Source organism: Amphibalanus amphitrite, unplaced genomic scaffold (assembly GCF_019059575.1).
Source record: "Amphibalanus amphitrite isolate SeventyFive unplaced genomic scaffold, NRLGWU_Aamphi_draft 000577F_arrow, whole genome shotgun sequence".
In the NCBI taxonomy this organism is placed as follows: domain Eukaryota; kingdom Metazoa; phylum Arthropoda; class Thecostraca; order Balanomorpha; family Balanidae; genus Amphibalanus; species Amphibalanus amphitrite.
The window spans coordinates 282698-303571 of NW_024882071.1; the positions used below are offsets into that span (position 1 = coordinate 282698).

General features: G+C 47.9%; 1 protein-coding gene across 2 annotated transcripts in view; it reads left to right on the plus strand.

Moving 5' to 3' along the window:
* Nucleotides 1-20874, plus strand: part of LOC122394173 (paired box protein Pax-6-like) — a 54315-nt gene that overhangs the window by 26118 nt on the left and 7323 nt on the right. For both annotated transcript variants that reach the window (XM_043390862.1, XM_043390863.1), the window contains 3 exons: nt 9469-9694; nt 18538-18687; nt 19003-19085. In XM_043390862.1, the coding sequence (XP_043246797.1) occupies nt 9469-9694; nt 18538-18687; nt 19003-19085 (459 nt within the window). The remainder of the gene's footprint in view (nt 1-9468; nt 9695-18537; nt 18688-19002; nt 19086-20874) is intronic.

The window sequence follows — 20874 nt, forward strand, 5'->3', positions numbered from 1 at the left end:
CCGGCGGCCAGGTACTCTGAACTGTCGTCTGGTCAATGGGCGGCGCGGGCTGACGCCGGAACCTATGCTGTGGGGCTATAGCCTCCGGCAGACGGGATGGACTGACATACCGTGACGAAAAGTAGCCTGAGGGGTGACCTGATCTGCATACCTACCCGCAAGATATTGGGTATAGCTGGAAATGGAGGCGGAATTTGGTCACACTATCTTACTGAAGCTCGAAGTTCAGGACGCATAAAAACTAAAAGTCACTTTCAACGAAATCAACATTTCCTACAATTGCATGGTCGTCAAAGAGCGTCATTTAACTGCCGTAATAACTTCATCCACCCATTTGAGCTATGGTATTCGTAAATCGCTCCTCTTTTAGCCTCTCAGTCCTGAAATTCTACTCAAGTTCTGTCACCTACGTGCCAATATCTCCCTTCCCCATGCCACCTTCCCTCTCCCTCTCCAGTCGCCACGCCCCTCACCTGGCGCCCCCTCCCCCCCTCCCTGACGGGATCGTTCGTCGTCACCCGCCCTGCCAACGTAGCCCATTCTGAGCCGATGACCGTCCGCTGAATGGGCCGCTCCAGACTGTTTCCATCGGCAGCTATTGAGCCGACGGCCGGTCGGCTCGATTGACTGCACCTCCACAATGGCATCAGCAGGCTGGCGCTGGATCGCAGCCGTGCCGCCATCATACGATACAAATATTGTGGCGGATAGGGGTGCGTTAAATGGTCCAATTCAGCCGGCGTGCTCCTGGTGACGCCACCGTTGATGGCGGTGTCAGTGACGCTGTTGATGACGACGCCGGTGACGGTGTCAGTGACGGTGATGATACCGATGACGGTGACGGTGACAAATCGATGACGTCATAGGATGACTGTGACGTTGACGACAGCTGTGACGCCGCGAAGTGTTGCCAACGACAGTGTCGATAGCGACAGTGTCTCTGCGGAGATGTGCTGAACCGTCAAACCCGATCAGACAGAGTCGCGTGCAGCTACATCGATTGCCGATTGGAGGCGGCTCAGAGCACAGTATTTTTACTCGGAGGTGACGATGCGTTGGGACGGCTTCGGTGATCTCGATTGGAGCTCGAGTTACGCCCATCACATACACACGTCAGCGCCTTCCTCTGATCTCGGCGGCTCTTAAAGTGGACCGGCCTGTAGCCCTAATCAGATTACCGATATGCCCGATGACTCTTCTCGGACAAGTAGCTGTCAGATTAGAACCAGAAATAGGCTATAGCGGCCGCTAATTAAAGTGCACCTCCTCGATAAGCGGCCAGTACGCAGCTGCCCCGTCTATTAACAAACAGCAAAAAGTCTGGGCTGCATGATGGCGCCGGCGGCCGGCGGGCCGCGTCGGTCGGACGGTGGCTGGTTTTTGTCAGTCCGGCCCTGCAGCCGCCGACCGAACGACGAGACTGTTTTGAACAATTAGGCCGTAAATCCGTCGAAGGACGCACGCCGTCCGGCCGCGCCAGCATGGCGGCCGGCCGCGGAGCCATTTTGGCCGAGGTATCGGCTCGTGAGATCAGTTTTCTCCCCCGCGATAGCCATCGGCGGCTGCTCGAGCCGCGGCGCACATACAAATACATTATGCAGTCCCGAAGCCGCCGACGCCGACGCGGCATGGAGCTTTTCCTCTGTGGAATTCGTCATTTATTTCGGAGTCGGCCGGAATGCCAGCCACAATTCGGGGGACATGGGGAAAATTGTGAAGCATTTTCCAGTCTGTTCACCCGCAGTTGGATATGTGCCCGAATAACTTGAAATTCACTGGACAAGGAATTTTGAGGAGCGCCAGATGCCATGTTAGCGTTGTAAATTTTATAGAGAACGCACCGAATTGTAAATCACCTCGTAGCTGACCATTCCACCATTTCAGCCCATAGTTAGTGGCCATATTGGTTCAAAATTTTGAGTAGGATGAATCATGCTTTCCCAACCCATAAATTTCACACTACAATTAAATTCATTTGACAAAGTTAAGTCCATTTTATAGGCAGATGAGATTCGTAAATAAACTCACCAAATGGATCAAGATTAATTACTGTACCTACAGACTGGCTGAAATTAGTGAGACGAAAGCCGTGAGCGACTGGCTCTAGACCACTTGCGCACTGCACTCTCAGGTCGATTTTCACAAATCGACTAGGTATTACACAAGGCTCGATGTTTTCCTTGAATGGTACAGCCTGTTAGCTCACGGGCACATTCTCCTGAGATAGCTTCGACAAACGGAACTCGAAGAATGCCTTCGTCGGCTGTCCCTTTGGTAAGCTAATCTGAGGAGGTATGGGCAAATCCACCCACGCAAAAACTCACCTTAAAAAGATCGCCGACGTTGTGTGTAACGCTCGTAATGGATCCTGTCGGCACACTCGACTGAGTGCGACCTTCCAGTATGGCCACAATTTTCCGTTTGGCTGGCCGTGTTAGCAGGTGTCGCTGGATCAACTCCTTTTTGCCGCGCATAGCGCACGTTCTACAGAGGAGAAATAGAACCACACGCGGTGAAAGCAATCAGCCGGGGCGCTCGACATACATGTGTAGTTAGTCACGATGGTGGGACTGATTTCGGCTGCGATTAAAGACCGCCTTATTCGTTTGAAGAAATTTTCGAACCTTTAACTTTTAGAGGAAAAATGTATTGAAGTTATCAACTAACCGTGATAGAGGGAATCACCTGGAAACATTTGGGTGGGCCGGGGGGGGGTCATATTATTTCAAATCGTATTCTAATGCGTGATTTTATGTTTGTGCTAACAAATATATGTAGTTTTTATCATGTTTTTTTGTTCTTCCGGTCTTCATTGAGATAAAATAAACCGTACGTTAAACCAAATATTTTTTTTAAGATTAGTTTGCGAATATCTGACATAACTCCTATTGATATATTTTTGTCCGAGATAGTTTAGAATAATGCATTATGTTCTGGAACAAATGAATATTTGCATTTTACCATGCAGGATGCACATACCTCACAAGAGAGCACACTGCACAGTGGCCGTTTTCACGACGGAATAGCAGGCATCTATTTGATACCAATATAATCCTTTGGTTCCTCAGGAATTTTAGTAGTTCTTTTTAGTAGGTTTACCAGCTTTCGAATGAATGGCGCGTTAGTTTGCTATTTTTCTATTAAATATCACATCGATTTACTTTATCTAAGGATTTATCACTAACATCAACATAAAGCGTAAGCACAATTATAAAATTATGAAATTATTAAATACTAGTACAATAGTTAAAAAAAGATACTGAGTTGCCACACTACAAAAGATATATTCATTTATGGCGCACGACAGACATTTAGAAAGCAGCGCCCTGTTTTATTGCACGCTGCTAGCCGCTTCCATTGGGTTTTGCAGGCCGACGTCATTGGTTGTTACACGTATGATGTCACGCGACTTGTGGCCTATCACGGCTCTTTAATGATCTCCACTAAATGAATGCAACAATGGCCTTTTAAGTTGATATCTGTGGCCATCTGTCTATGGAGCGACCAATATGAAAGTTAGATGAATTTACCGGGGTTACATGACTATGAGCAAGCAAATGTGTATCAGGAATGGATTCAGGTGGAGAATTACGTTGGACCATGAGTGCTCGAGCGCTCCCAATTCCACGCCGGTTTGGCTTTGGAGCCGAGACAGACGATGCGGGTCAAGGTCACCGCTGGGGTAACGCTGGATTGGCTGCGCCCGAGCACCCGTAACGCGGCATAATTCTCCATCTATAGATTTTCCTATTCGCCCAGCATTGTGATACCTAGGTGTTCGTAATAGCAATTACTCTGCTTATGTACTTATCCCCGGTTATTTAAAAGAAGTTTTTGTGAGGGGATATCACGGCTATAGGTAGGTTCTCAGTTGCCCTATTCACGACTTTCAAAGAATGCTCCGATATCTAAATACCGCACAGACCTACTGCATTGGTGAATCTGACAAAAGGTCTGTGGAATTACATTCCCCCTCACCACACCCCTAAAAACTCATCCAGTGTCCAAAACCACTTTTATCGACTCGCCAAAAAAAAAAAACACACACACACACACACACTCACACAAAGCATGGAACATGTCAGCTCTCAGTTCATTTATCATTGTCTTTACCATGGTTCAATTGCATTGCGCGATTCAAAGCACGTGAGTGCCTATATAGTATATATGTAGAAAATAATACCTACAGCAAAACATCAAAAATTACAAAGGCTACAATGCTTAAAAAGTAGGTTCATCAAGGAAGCCCATTTTAGCTTGCGTGGTGTTGCCAACCATGCGATTCCAACGCGGGCTATTCACAACGTCTGCAAAGGCACGTTAACAACTGACAAGCCGCCACCGCTGCCACTTATTCATAGATGGTTGATATCGCAGCTTGAGCGTCAGCAGCGCGGCCCACAACGCGTCGGCGCCAGCGCACGCAGCTGTTGGCACTCGGCAGCCGGTGTTGCGACTTAACGGCCGGCCGGCCCCATGAAGGAGAAGCTCTTGCTGAAGCTTTGTGATCGCCTCATAGCCGCCTTGGATGTCATCTTTCTTGGCAGATCCATCCGTTCAGATGGTACGGTGCAGTCTGGATAAAGGACGAAGTCCAACGCCGCTAACCCCGCGACGGCCACCCCAGAACGTGGCCGCAGACCGAACGGGCGTGAGGGCCGTAAGGGCCACCCCGCCATCCGGTAGGTGGCTGAGCAGCCGGGCGCAGCGGCGCCTGGGCGGCGGCCGCGCTGAGATGAAGTCCCAAACCGCCATGTCGCCATCACCGCCATCACCATTGCTGCAGCTGTTCCCAACCGCCTCCATTGCCGCCGTTGTCAGGTATTGCCAGCAGCCGCGCCGCGGGATGTCAGAAGCCGCGCCTCCAGCGCCCCTCTCCGCACGTGTGCAGGTGCTCTGCGGCCGCCGGGTCCGACGTCCAGGCAGAACATGATATTTCCATGCTGCTCCGACGGTGGGCTGGTCTTGTTTGGGTGTTCCTCCACTGTGACGTCGGTCACGCCTACCCCGGCCAGGGCGCAGAGGCCGACGTCTCACCATCCGGTTGCGGTCCTCAGTCGGGTCGCAACGTGTGCCTCTACCGCAGCGTGGAGCGCGCTCCCGCTGGGCAGCGATACAGCCAAACGTAACATGCGGGCGGCCAGCGCTGCGCCGGACAGCGGACCCATGCAGGGGGTATGCCGGTCTCGGCCATTAGCGGGGTCGTCGGGGCCGAGGCTGTACATACAGCTGGTGACCGCGTGAGCCGCCAATCGAAGCTCACGGCTTATAAGCTCGACGCGGGCATCACACGTTGTCCCGATGGGAGCTCCACGACGCCGCCGCGAACTCCAGCAGCGCGGCTCGCAGCGCGAAGACCGGTACGGACGGCCGGGGCGCAAACGGCGTGCGGGAGTCGCAGGCGACGGAAGACGTTCTGCGGACAGAAAGGGTTGGGCATAAGCTGGTCGGCAGGACACTCTTGAGCCGAGCCTTTGATGTAATTACAGATGATCCAGAAGCATGCACAAAAATTCATGACACACTATTCCCATTTATGTATTTGCTACATATGATATGATATACCAGCTCATGATCAGTGACGCATTCTGGGCAATATGTTCTAAAGTGAAGTACCTAACTGAAGTTACAATTGACAGCTTAAAAAAACACACACACGCACACACATTCGATAGCTTATGAGAATAACATGCCTTGTCTGTTTAATGCAGGAAAATATTTTTCACTTTTTTAGAAACAGCAAAACCGTTGTCAACATGCCATGTCAACTATCTAAACAATTTTTATGGAAACTGCTCTAGCTAGCTTAAAGTTCCACAACGTTTCCGGAGCACTGCACCCAAACTCAGTTCATGTTGCAAGAAAAAACAGTAATAATGCCTCCTAATTTTGAATGAAATATAGGTATGAGTAATTTGATTTGGAAATTGGAAAGCAACAAATTTCCGCACATCATTTTAGCAAAATTACTATTTTCTTCAGCCACCAGGTTTTGCACAAAACTATAGTAAACTTTATGATCTAGTTTACACCAAACCAAAGCCCCTTTTAACAAATGTTGAATAAATTTTAACAGTTTTAAAAAATGTATCGTGGAAAAAATGAAAAGTGTAGATTTGTAAAGCCGGGATATTTCACGGATTAGGCACTTAAAGAAATATCTTCACCTTTCTTTGAGCCACCAGCCTTCACCAAGTTTTACACGAATGTAGTGAACCAGACAATGTGGCAACTCAAAATTGTGATGGTTTGAGATAATTATAACGGTAAAAGAAAAAGCAGCACAAGGTTCCTTACCCTCGCTTTTTTCACTAGTCCAGATGAGGCTTCAACTGTTGCCGACCTGAGGAGCTATAGGGACTTGAGCTTTCCAAAACTCAATTTCTAAGGGCACTGAGCAGTGTTTGGGTTTCACACGTATGCGATCGTAAGTTATATTAAGTTGACAAAGCAAGCAAAGCAAAGCATGATGCCCCGCGCGTCCACCCGCGACCACGTCCCGCGTCCGACTCCCGACCGCCGCGTGACCCGAGGCTCCCGGCGGTCACGTGACCTACCGGCCGGGACTGCAAACGGCCTTCAACACCATTCTTGTATGACGTCATATCCTACTGAGGTGCTGATTGGTTATTTCCACCGTAGTTATTTTTGTTTCATTGTTTTGCGTGTTTTTCTTATGTGAAATGTAATTAAAAAATTTGCCATATTTTAATCACCATTAAAACATAACTCAATAGGCATAAAAGAAAGCTCGATATATACTTTCCTTGTTTTTAAGAATTCCGGAATTAGATACCCGAGGGAGTAAAGTTGCCACGCTGATTTGATACCTCATAGTCGAAAGGTGGGCTACTAGAACCAAAAATTGCTGTGTTTGTAAATAAATAAGTGATTTGAGGGCAAAAAATGCCCGGATTTAAACTTCTAAAATTATTTTGAACATAAAATATTTCAGTTTGAGGGATGTTAACCCGCGCCCTGCTGGGGGTCCTGGATTTCCACGCCCTGCTGGGGGGGGGGGGGGTGTTTGAACACCCCCCCTTGTAACTCGGCTCCTGGGCCACGTAGCGATACGCGGAAGGCGGCGTTCGAAAGAGCGTAAAAAATGATGACGAAATCACTTCGGTCAATTTTTTGGTCAGGTCAAAGGTCAGGTCACCAGAGGTCATTGAAGGCAAAATTTCGCCGATTTCCAGGTCGAATGTCGAAAATTTCCAAGAAGCCAACGCATAACTCGGGAAGCAATAGAGCTACAGCGCCGCGGAAAAGCGCATTCGATAGCCCTATTAACGCCCTTTCTGAGTAATTCTCTCAGATTTGACCTAACGTCAACGGTTTTGCCTGCAGGGGGCAAAAACTGCAAAAATAGCCGATTTTTTCGAAAACAGTTTTTCTGCAATAACTTTTGACCCAAGCCTTGTACGAGCTTACTTTTACCGGCATCGTGTTCCTCTCGTCAAGACGCATCGAATGAACTATGACTTGACCTTGAAAGGTCAACTTGAAAATTTGACCTCAGGTCAAGGTCATGACCTGACCGGAAAGGGTCATGTTGCATATCAGTCGATCCGTATCGTCGAGCTGAACACATCTAAGGCGTTTTCATCGCTCTAGCATGCCTCTATCAAAAGTTATTTGCGAAAAACTGTTAGATACCATTCGTGACCTAAGATGACCTCAGGGCATAAACAAGGGTCACGGACACCATTTTCAAGTTCAGTGTGTCTAAACCACTTGTAATTCGGTGTTTGGAAGTGTTTATAATGTCTTTCATCCAAAAGAGGCGCATTTCAATTTTCTCCCATTGACTTATAATGGGGAGGTCGCAAAATTGACCTGACCTTAGGTCATCGATATCAAAATTCTGAGATATACATTTTGTACATGCTATTGGTCTTAGCAATCGCTGAAAGTTTCAAAGCGATCGGTCACTCGGTCTAGCTATGACAGACATTGAAAGTTTTTATGAGGTGAGGTCACTTCAAGTGACCTGGTGACCTGACCTTGAATGACCTTGGTCTGAAATTTTCACAACATGTGTAGAATTGATGTATGATAAGGTGTACCAAAAACGGCGGCGCTCCGCGTCGCCGTTTTTGAGATATTCGCGAAAAACCACAAGGGGGGGTGTTCAAACACCCCCCCCCCCCCAGCAGGGCGCGGGTTAAGGCCTCAAATGGTAGGTACTTTTTAGGTATTAAATAAGTTCCTCTGCGAAAGTTCCGTCGTGAAAACGGCCAGTATGTACCATTGCATTCCTCAATCTGCTGTCTGCATCATTGTTCCATATCCCAGAACACATTTGTTTGTTTTTGTTGAGCTGTCAGAAATTCAGTGCTTTCGTTTTGTTAACAGCAAAACATCCCCTCACAGGACAAACAATGCACCAATTCTACACTGTCACGGTATTATATATTCCCGACCGGGGCTGGGAAAATGCGTTTTATTCACCGAGGTTTTTGTGCGGAGGACCGAGTGCCGTAGGCACGAGGTCCGTAGCCAAAAACCGAGGTGAATAAAACTGCATTTTCACAGCCCAAGGTTGGGAAGAGATTTACCACATGCCGTACCCGCGCAACAGTTAATATCATATTCATTTGATATTATATATTATATTCTTATTGTTGTGTTAATATTATATTAATACTATGTTAATATTTATAGTCATCGTGATTATTTTTGGTGTTTTTATTATTGGGCGGCGTTGAGTATGAAAAAATGAAATTTCCTACTTACCCCTTATTTAGGGTTTGAAAAAACTGAGGATGAAGATGGTGAAGCGCCAAAAGTTAGGACAAACTATAAAGATATGGAGTCCAGCAGGAGTGAGGAAACCGTGAGGAAAACTGAAAATTGGGTGAGACGCTGAATCAAACGCGTCTTAGATCCCAGCTGGAACAATACCAAATGTTTATTGTGGCTCGTTAAGATGCTTCGCGCATTTAAAATGTTCGTTTTTTTTGCGTGCATTATGTTGTAATAATGAGTACTCTGACCATGTTCTGCAGCAATAAATACATTGGTATTGGAACGATACCTAAAACCTATCCTTGTTTAGTTGAATTACGTTGACAGCAAAAATAAGTGAAAACGCCATCACTTAATTTTGCTCACTTCTGCTGTTGCTGTTAGTGAACACACAATCCGCAGATATCTTCTTTGGAATTGGTTCTTCCACTCAGAATATTCAGTAAAATTTTGTCTGGGAAAATCAAAAAGCCCTAGGGCCGAATCGTTTCCCAAATACCTTCAACATTAGCCGAGGCGGGCCGAAGTCATTTCCCAAATGCACGTGCTAATGTTAAAGGGATATCTCGGCATGTGGTAATCATAATGCCACAAAAAATACAAGAAACGATAAATCACTCGTAAATGCTAAACACGCAATAACTTTGCTGTCCACAAAGAAAACTTGACAATGACAACATAAGCATCCCTTCCTAAACACAGTCTCACCATTTGTTTCAGGTATCGTCCATCAATCGTGTGCTGCGGAACCTGGCGACGCAGAAGGATCAGCAGCAGCACCAGCAGCAGGAGAGTGTGTACGACAAGCTGCGCATGTTCAACGGCCCCTCGGCGGCCGGCTGGGCCTGGTATCCGGGCGGGCCGCCGCCCTCCCACCTGACGCTGCCCCAGGCACCCGCGCACGGTCTGCCCGCCCAGCTGCCCACGCGCGACGACATCAAAAGAGGTGGGTCGGCGCGATGGGGGCATTCCACGTCAAATCGAACAAAAATCGGCTGTTTTGCACCTTACCATCAGCGATTTCATTATAAATTTGTGAGCGAGTTCCTGTGTCGCCCCGGACATTACATTGATGTTTTTTGCACATTCTGACCACAGGTCTTCTAAATATAGGGCATCAATTTTTTACAAAATGTTGCATCTTTATATTTTTGAACGACCATAACTTTGGTTGTACTTGTTTGATTTGAATGAAATAAACCTTACTGTTTAGGTAATTTCTTAGGCATTTGTTTAGAATTGCATCGACTTAAATATATGACCTTGAAATTTGCTTAACTCTGTTCTTAAGCACAAAAATTGAAATAGCAAAAAACACGCCACCTTCGATTTGGCTCATTTTCATATATTTTATTGCCTACCATATTCTTAACAACCTGTGAAAAAATTAGAGTGGGCCATTCATAAGTTTTGAAGAAAATGGCACATATGCAAACGTATGTTGGCACGCGCAGTGGAGGGGGAAGAGTGAATTTCGCCCCACCCCTCCTGTTTTTCGCCAATATCTCATAATATTGATGCGAAATTACTTATGGCTACCTTCCAGAATTGAATTGCACATCTCATCGTGCAAGCAATAAGAAAAACTGTTCTAGTAATAGCGGTGTAAAGTGAATATCCTGTCGCCGCGGCGACGCGGCGACTCGGCAGCCGGCGCCGACCGCTACGCGCCGCCTGAATTGTAGACTGTGCCGGGACGGAACGGAACGGTTCCGTCTTTACATCGCGCTCCTTACCGCTGATTACGTTCGATTCGCGTCAAATTTTGTGAGAAGACTAAGAAATGTACAGGCAATCTTATGGTGAAAGAATTCTGAAAATAGGTTGGTAAACAATTGAAATATGAACGTGTAAACACAAAATTGTGACTGCTGCGTTTCCCGCGTCGGCCGATCCCGCCTCAGCCGGCGACATGTTACTCTTAGCAGGACTCTAACTGCCATATTTATTATCGGACTAACTAGAAATTCCCCATACATACTCAAAAATGTATGTTTTTTCGTATAGTGAAGATCAAAAGACGTGAAGATATCGTTGCGTGATAATGTTTTCGTTGAATTTATTTCATGAAGCATTTCCACACGGCTCAAAATTCACCGCAAAATACCGTTTGCTTGAGACACTTTTACAATGGAACGTGAATGCTTGACTACGATGACTATGCATTTCCATTCTCGCAGAGTTTGGGATATCACTAATCAGCAATCATTCATTTCAGAAAGTGTACACAAGCAAGCATGTCTTGACTCTGTCTTTCAAGGTCACGCGCGGTTGCGTGATGTTGATGCATGAAAACGGCGTTTGCCGCGAAAGTTATGAATGGCCCACTCCAATTTTTTCACAGATGGTTAGGAACATTGTGACGGACATAATATGTAAAAAATATTCAAATCGAAGGTGGCGTGTTTTTTGCTATTTACATTTTTCTGTTTTAATTCAAGGTCAAATGCATTTCAAGGTCACTTCAATTTAATTTTATAATTAAAAATCAAAGCCTTATCAATTGCCTACAAGACCCTGTTAATATCATTTTGATACCAGAAAAGGAACCAGAGTTATAAGCATTTAAAAAATTGATGTGTGGCATTTTTGGCTATATTCGATGACCTATATCTCGGCGATACGTTATCAAATTTCGAAAATATTGTACGTAACTCAGTTTTGAACCATGCCCAGTCTGCCTACAAATTTTCAGAAAAATCGAAGGGGATGACGGATTTCGGTGTTTGATTTGACGTGGAATGCCCCGATGGTTAGCTGAGGGGTCACCGAGTGCAGGGTCACCGGAGTGGTGGCCTGGGAGGTCAAGCCCATCGGGATGGCCGACAGAAGGATCGTGCAGGTGCAGGGTCTCTTTAATCTCGACATTTTTATTAATTGAAATATAAAGCCAAATTTATTCGAATATAAGCTGTTGGTATTCAACCTTGCAATAAACAACATAGCTTCCTTGGCATCGTTCGTATTTCATGGGATTAACTAGTTCATCTGTTTAAAAATAATTTAGCTCATGAGGAAAGCGAGCCGGTACCTAAGGCTTGCCAGTTTGAAGCTTCCGTTGATACAACATAAAAGTAATACTGCTACTGGTCGTTAAAACCTAGTTCACAAGCTCTAAGCACTCCCGATTCTGGTTCTAGGCAGTGTTTCCGTCTGTGTGTCAACTGAGAAAGGAAAACAATGACAACAGGATAAAGGCAGTCATTCACTGGTTTTGTTAGGCATGGTCAGCCGACATGACAGCTTAAAATTGCTAGATTGGTCATATTTGAATGGAAATAATAGTACCTACTGCTGGTCAAAATTTTAAAAGAACCTATAAATGAAAAAATGTCAGACATGGAAATTCTTTGTAAATGATTGCAAATCTATATTTCACGATAACATAGCAGCACTGGAAAAAATATCGTCGTCGCCATTGCCGTCCCAAACCACCTTATAAAGATACTAGCACTGCAGTCCTAACAAATCCTCCGCTAATCAGTCACAAATCTGCCACCAATCCGTCACAAAGCCGTCACTAATTCGTCACCCGTGGCCAATCTCGCCTGCCATGGCCAGCCAAGGCCGATTATTTTGCGGATTCAACGCCCATTTTATGAATATGTGACGTCGGAAAAGTCCATTTGAAGACCACACCGTTGGGAAGGTCCGTTATATGACTAGTTATGGCAAAACGCCTCTTCTGTGACCTCCTGCAGATCACCAAGAAAATGTGCCTGCTCTCCAAAGGCAGACACTTAGAAAGCCCTTTCTGGGACCTATGCCCGGTCTCTAGGAAATCCTACCTGTGGCCGAAGGTAGATCTCCAGGATAGGATGTCTGTGGCCGTTCTATCGTTAATCCCCGGCCCGACCCGCGCGGTGCAGACCGTCGTCGCTCGCACGTGCTCTCCGTGTTCCCGTCACGAACGTGCCAGATGACAGCCATCTGACGATGTACTGTCCTCCTCTGCACCATCTATCTGGCGCGGCATCGCCAGCGTCAACTCGGCCAAGGCGATTATGTCCGCTTATGCACACGGTCTTTGCGCTCGGCGCCGCCCGTCGGTCGCGGTTGAGCCGCGCGCGTGTCACCTTGGGTGTCATCTTGTGACGGCAGCCCGACAGGCGCCTCCCGTGCCCACTCCTCTCTTGCATGATTGCAGCAGTGCCGACGACTGGTTTTGTGAGGGTGCTTCCTGCTCGGTCAGATGGTTATACAATTTCCGCACTGTGCAGTGTGGTCGAATTTGTGGACAGTTTTTAATTGAAAGATCTTCACAACTTTTGCAGAGTGATTTTCCAAATGCACCTGATGTGTGGCGGATGGCTATTAATTATGAAAACTGCGCAATGAGCATTTTGGTTACCCCAATGGCAGAAGCTAAAGGACCTAACTGATCACTAACTTATTAGTGAGCCATGATCATGCATGAGTTGATTGCTATCGACATTTGTCAATGATCAGCATCATACCTACCCGTACATCAGTTTTCGCGCTTTTACGCAATAGTAACCACACAACACATATCAGGCAGACATTTCCATCTCCAATCTAGGTCGGGTGTGCACCATCACTCAGAGCAAACGCAACCAAGCGATTGAACACCCTCCTCTCCCTCCCCTCCCGCCCACTGGGCCCGCCCTCTTCTGTCCGACGGCGCGCCAGCCCAAGACTCCGGGCGCACATCAATCTCCGATAAAACAGAGCAAAAAATCGCCGCCCGCGCGCGCGGCGCTCTGTGCCTCGCTCGTTTGCATCGGAGGCGCGTCCCGTGGTGTGGAAGTGACGCAATCAGAGTTGTAGATGAGGGGCGCCGGCCGCCCGGCAGCCATGATGAAGTGAAGACAAATCCGGCAAGTGATTGATCCGGCTCATTACTGAGGGCGCCGCGCGCTGCGACTGCCGCGGCGGCGCGCCGCGTTTGTCGCAGGCTGACAGGCGGATGGGAAGGCAAACAGAGTCCGGTGGTGGTGCTGGGAGGTCAGGAAGGGGTGCCGACGAGGGGCGACTTCCCCCTGTGACCCGTGACAGCGACTAGCAGAAATTAGCTGCACTGTTGTTGGTTCAGAAGTGTGTGCGGAAGGGACTACATCGACGCGGGAGGGGCGTTGTATAAGGGAGAATACGGGTGAATAATACGGACATGACACAGACATGTCAGCATATGTGTTTTGGAGTACGGTTATCAATTGTATGTAAAGCAAAATAGGCTGTCGCATATCAACAGTTGAGCTTACTGTAATCGTATTTAATCTACAATAAATACCATAAAAATGACCAGAAACACAGATGTTCTGAATTCAAATGATGTAAAAATAGCAAACTACAACCGCAACAGGATGTTCGATTTTTATCTTCAAGGGATTATTTTACACTTTGAGACAATCCCCCAGATAGTCAAAGGCCACGCCAATCAGCCGGGCAAGCTGACACAACAAAAACAAGTCCACCCTGCAACCTTTGGTCTGCTTATTACCTGGAGATGAAAGGAGCGCCGGCCGGGGAGAGGATCAGTCCCCCTCTGTCCCCTTTCCCTGCGTGTGGGACTTTGACGGCGAGCGGCGGTCAACAGCGGATCAGCGATCGGGCTCAAGATAGCCGCTCTTGTGTGCGGTCCGATCTGTGACGAGTTTCGTCCCGGACCACTCTGTTCCGCGGCCCTTTGATGGACGGCAGATAGACGGGCCACCAGAAACAATGTCATAATTCGCTCCTTTCAGCCCGAAATGGCCCCGAAAACTTCAATTTCCGGCGTTCGGCCTCAGGGAATTGGCTGCATCGCGTTTGGGAAGTAAATTCGATGGTCGTCCGGAACGACCCAACTCTGTTAGTCGTGGGGCTTCGACAAACTGAGGCCGTTTGGAGAAAACAGCTTGATATAGCTATTACTGCATTCGTCTCCCCATCCCTCTCGCTTCTCTCTCTCTCTCTCTCTCTCTCTCTCTCTCTCTCTCTCTCTCTCTCTCTCTCTCTCTCTCTCTCTCTCTCTCTCTCTCTCTCTCTCTCTCTCTCTCTCTATCTCTCTCTCTCTCTCTCTCTCTCTTTTTCTCTCTCACTCACTCACTCACTCACTCACTCACTCACTCACTCACTCACTCACTCACTCACTCACTCACTCACTCACTCACTCTCTTCCCCACTGCTTTCTGTCTTCCCTGTCGCCACGGCCACCGCTAGCGCTCCCACCATCTCACCCACCGCCCTCGGCTTCCGCCACCGCCCTCGGTCGTCCTCCACCGCCGCCGCAGCGGCCGCCGCTACGACTATTGAGTTACCGACAATCGCATTCTAGTCACTCGTTCTCTGATTATGCCCGCCGTTGTATTGTGGTTAAACTAAGCGAGTTGAGATCGTCAAATGGAATCATCTCTGCCAACGACGGAAATAACCACTCGTCGAGCTCCAAATTGGCAGCCGGGGTCGTTGGGCCCAGCGAGGGAGTCTGGCGACGGTCCCGGTCGCTTGGATGGGCCGGGACTATAGCTGTGACGATGGGGATTCAGCGTCGCGGTTATGACAATGAAGCTGGCGACGCTCATTGGAAAACGACCAGTCATGACTATTCTAGATAATAGACATGGTGATGTTACTATGAGATTTCTAGGAGGCGTGATGGGTATTAAATTGAGAACCAGAGCTGGTGGAAAGCTGTTGCATTTTTCCGTTTCCTACGGTCACTCAGAAGTAAGTCCTTGTGCAGACCGGCTGACTCAGACAGCCGGCGATTTTCAAGCCAGCTTAGCTCATCATCAGTCTCAGAAACCGTGACGGGATGAATGCAAATGTTAAACAATGTTTAGTTGATGGATCGCTGACAGGGGAGATGTCCAGTGCGAATTGTGCGCATAGCAAACGTCTGACGGCTACCGTTATTCTTCTGCTTCGCTTGGTCGCAGAACTGCCGCAGCTCGCAGAAATGCCATCCTGCAGGTCCGCCCTCATCCGGACTTGTTTGTCACATTTCGATGGGCTGATTCAATTCGAGTTTTTTTAATTCTTGAGCGAATTCATCTGTCGATGCTTTCTGCCGCCTCTGGGCGGGGGCGACTGCCGGTGGCGGGGGCGGCGGTGGGCCGGCCTTGGCGGCGGCGCGTGCAGCGATGGCCGCCGCCGCCCCGCCCCCGCCGCCGCCCCCGCCCGCCCGTCTGCACCATCTGATAGCGGGTGGCGCGCGGGCGGCGTGGCGGTGTTTGCGGCGGCACGGTCCTCTGATCTCAGCCGCCCTGTCGACCCGCCGGACGCTGACAAAGAAACCACTCGGTGACAAGAAAGACGCGCGCCGCCGGAGACGACAAACGACAGACAGACGACAGACGACAGACGATGGGCTACAGGCGACAAATAACAGACGGACGAGAGACGAGCGCCCCGCCCCGCAGACGACATACAGACGATGGGCAGATGACGGACGACAGACGATAGACAGACGGACGACAGATGACAGATGACAGACAGACAAGAGACGAGCGCCGCCAGACCACAGACGACAGAGAGCAGACGACATAAGTCAAGACGAACGATGGCTGACAGGAAACAACTACACTACCTAGGTCCGAATCGACCCAGTTTGTGACTTGTGAGCCTCAGAAAAAAGTCACTAATCAACACAAGATATGTCCATTCTTTATCTTCCGTTCATGTTGCATACCGTTCCGAAACTACTTATTTTGCAATGCGTATTTATTTTGCTCTCAATTTGGCTCTGGTTCACTCAAAACACGGACCCAAGTCCTTCACGGTTTCTTTTTCACGGACATGCTACTAACAGGCCTACTGTTGGTGACAATTTGTAGGTAAGACGCTGCTCGGCTTCCGTTCCTCCTTTGTTCTGCGGTGCTGGCGACATTTGGATGACGTCTTTTTATTCACTTTCACTGTCATCCTGTCATGAGTCGTGACAGATGGGACGGCCACCGTCGGAAGTCTCTGTAATGCTCGGCATTTGGACGCCATGTGACGCGCGCCGAGGGAAAAGGCCCAGTTGTGTCCACAGTGTTCAGCATTTCGTAAATGCAACAGTTGGTGTGGAAATGAATGTCGAAATAAAATAACAAAGGTACTTTGCCACAATGAGTTGCACGTAGTAGTTACAAGAAACGCGACAACAGCAATGCAGTCAATTATTATTCGTGATTCGAAGTGGATTTCGGCCTAATTAATCATCATGATTGATAATCGTGTCATTGGCCAAACATCTTGCCTTTAATAAAGGGTCGAGCGCAATGACCAATGGCAGAGCCATGCCACAGACAATCAATCACATCGAACGATGAATGTCTCAGCTATCTCGGTGTTTCAGGCACATCTATTGCCATCACTAGCCATATGTCCTAATGAAGCACCCAAAGCCTAGAGGCTTCTGCGGCTAAAGACTAAGGTTCTTCTGGGCAAGTTCAATCCAAAAGACCGCAGTCACACCAGTCTTTTGCTTCTCTCTGGTTCCGTCAGCTGTTTGTCTCGTGCTCGAACACAACCGCCTGTTCCGCGTGCGCTTCGTCCACTCTCCACAGAACAGAATTCCTTTCAGCCAACCCGATCGGCGGCACCTTTGACAAACAACACTAATCGCGAGGCGTCTGTGTGCCGACGAGGCGCGACCGCTACCCCTGAGATCAGGCTGTTCGGGAAAAATAGGAGACAAAGCGCCGCTTGGACGTCGGCGGCCGTGGCGGCTCCTGTTCAGAGGCGGCTACGTTCGAGTTTTGCTGGTCAATACGCCCCTGTCTGTGACGACATCAATGGGTGTAGCATTGATGACGAGAGCCCGGCCGCGGTGCCGACGGTACTGTATTATTTCCGGATTAGAGCCTCAGTCGGATATCGGCCCACTGAATTGGCCAGTTTGGGTGAGAGTAATGCGCGAGTGAATGGTGCTCCACCCTCAAAGAGAGTAAGCCAATTTGGGTATCTTTGACAGGTTCCTGTCAAAACGGTCTCATGATAAATTTGATGCATTTTGTTGTAGGTAATTACGGGTAAAATACGCCGGCCAAAATCGAAACCCGCATGTTAAAAACCGATTGACGCTAACGTACACTGTAGTGTCTATGAAGTACAGGAGTCATTTTCTATGTCTATGAAGTACAGGAGTCATTTTCATTGTTAGCTTTGACTGCGTCTACCTTGGTTAGTTGTATTCCAGCGCACCAGTAAACCACAAAAGTTCACGGACCGGGAGCTAGCAGTCTTAGTTCTCCTAAATTCTGGGATGTCCCTAAATATTTTTGACCCCGTCACGCCGAGGATTTGTTTTTATTTGATTGATGGGAGCACAATGAACGGTATCTGCGAGAGCGTGTCGTTAAAACAGGTTTGTTTGATTTAAATTTCTTGTTTGGAGCCATGTCTTCCATAAAAACGGAATGTCACCACGTCTATTGCGCACCACATTTCATTCACTTTGCAGAAGCCATCCTAAACATAGAATGAAAAGACAGCTTACAAGAGCCATTGTGCACAGTATCATAATCCATTGTGTTGACGAGCTTTGTTGTGACTTTATGTCATGTATTAGTAACCTGACCAACATTCAATTGCCATTTCCCTCAAGATGTACTGCCATTTTTGTTTTTCCCATATAAAGAAGTCGATTTATGGGCATTGAATTTTCGGTTGTCGCAAGCAAATGTGTCCGTTATTACCTTTGAGCACGGCATGGTCTTCTATCCATCCTCATAAAGTTTCTACACAAGTTTCTATAAAAGTTTCTAAAAATAAGTTTTCACAAAAAAATGACAAGGTTTTATATTTCTAGCTTACGTGTCCAATTATCTGTATCTACATTCATGTTATTCGTTTCCGCAGCTGATGGCGCCAGTGAGCCCACCTCGGACGGCAACTCGGAGCACAACTCATCAGCAGAGGAGGACTCCCAGCTGCGCCTGCGACTCAAACGCAAACTACAGCGCAACCGCACGTCTTTCACCAATGAACAAATCGAGTCATTAGAAAAGGGTGAGCCTGCTTCTCGTCTCCCGCGCGGGGATTCCGTATCACTTTCATCTTTCTAATTTTCTTTCTATTAAACGGCGTATTTGCCAAGCCTCCCAGATCCCTTCCGGCTGTTCGCCATTGAATTTCAAGCTAAACGTTTCCGCTGAGCTTCAAACGTTTCGATTTCTGTCGGCCAGACAGAAAATGGCGCTGTCTGAGTCGTGTTCCGGATGACTGGAGACCCGTCAGCCGTCTTTGAATAAAACATGCGCCGTTTTTGCTGGGAGCAGACGCTCATTGGTGTGCGGGTGCTGACACAAGCTCCGTGCGCCACAGAGTTCGAACGGACCCACTACCCGGACGTGTTCGCCAGAGAGAGACTGGCCGAGAAGATCGGACTTCCCGAGGCCAGGATACAGGTGAGGTTACAAACAGCGACTGCATTCGTGGAGAGAAGACTCGTCTATTCCATAAATAACCCGGCAGCCCGCATTATGTAGACATGACTCGAAGTAGAATAGCGTCATGTTACATAAGCAAACACCTACGTTTTTGAAAATATTGCAGTTAAATATGTACAGTCTGCCTTAACCCTATTCCTGGCGGGGGGGGGGGGGCTCAGGAGCCCCCCCTGAGGTTTTTGGTTATTTCTCCCAAACGCGTTGAGCTAGGAAGCTCAAATTTTCTGACTTTTCCTAAAAGGCTTCTACGCAACATGTCTGAAAATTTTGAGTTGATCTGACCTCAGGTCAGGTCACCAGAGGCGGTTTGGTGACCCTACCTCAGAAAAGTTTGCAATCACGCCAGAGCTAGAGTTTTTGACCGATCAATTTCTTCTCTTCAGGCTTTAGTTAGGGTACCAGTATGTGCAATTTGTATATCTCGGAATTTTGATATCGGTGACCTAAGGTCAGGTCAGTTTCGCGACCTCCCCATTATAAGTCAATGGGGAAAAATCAACTCCCTGTTTTTACCACTAAAACGGGTCGGAATGGCCCCATATACCATACATGACTTCATATACGATCAACCTTCACTACCTTGAGGTCTGTTTTGCTGTTGGGCAGCTGTGAGGTCATGTGACGTCATCAAAGGTCACCAAAGGTTTTTGGCCAATAACTCCGTACAGGAACAAGATACAGACGCGTGGATGGTCTCATTGTGTTCAGCTCGTCAAGACGCATCGAATGATATACATGATGACCTCGAGGTCACGTGACCTGAGGTCAACCTTTGACCTTGACCTTGCGAGGTCAACATATATATCATTCGATGCGGATTGACGAGAGGATCACGATGATGCCCTTAGTTTGTTCCTATCTTGACTAATTCGAAAGTTATTCGAGAAAAACTATCTCCGTATCTAGCGCCGCCATTTTGACTTTTTCGACCCCTGTGACGTCATCTTTGACCTGACCTGAAAATGACCTTAGTAAAAATTGTAGATCTTGACCGTGCGTATCCGATGCCGTTTACCGTTTGTCGCTATCTTGCTTCGTTCTCGAGATCTCAGGGGGGGGGGGGGCCGAATCGCCCCCCCCCCCCGCCAGTTTCTTGTCCCGGCGGAGTCCGCCAGGAATAGGGTTAAAAGCACCGCGCAAAGTAACGGTGGATCCATCAGGCCTAACCGAGGAAGGACTACTAAAGTTGAGTCACCGAAGCAGTGGACATCCTCGTCCATTTCCCGGGTCGATTGGTTCGGTGACTTTCAAATTATAGCAGGCCCTTCCTCGGTCAGGCTTGATGGATCCACCGTTACTTTGCGCGGTACTTTTAAGACAGACTGTACATTAGTAGCAGTAGATTACAGAAGATTATAGGTAGATTATAATTGAAAATACCATTGAATTTATCAGCAAAAAAAGAGAGAAGAATGTAGCAAAAGAGGAGCCAAAAAACCGCCAGAGTCCACGAAAAGATGAACAAACTATTCGCCATCAAATATTCCCCCATCACTCCCAAAACTCATGCTGCCCGTCATACTGTTTTTTTTTCTGGCCTTCCATCGTACCACGGCAAACAAAGGTCATGCTAATTAACGCCAAACAAAGCGCAACAATGGGCGTCTCAGAAAAGGGGTAGCAATCCGGTTAGGGGCATGTGCGTTTCACGCGCTTTGAACGTGGCGCTATATGGCTCGCGCAGGTGAGGTGTTTGGTTATCAGAGGGGGCTGGAACTGAACACTGTATCCGATATCCATCCATCAG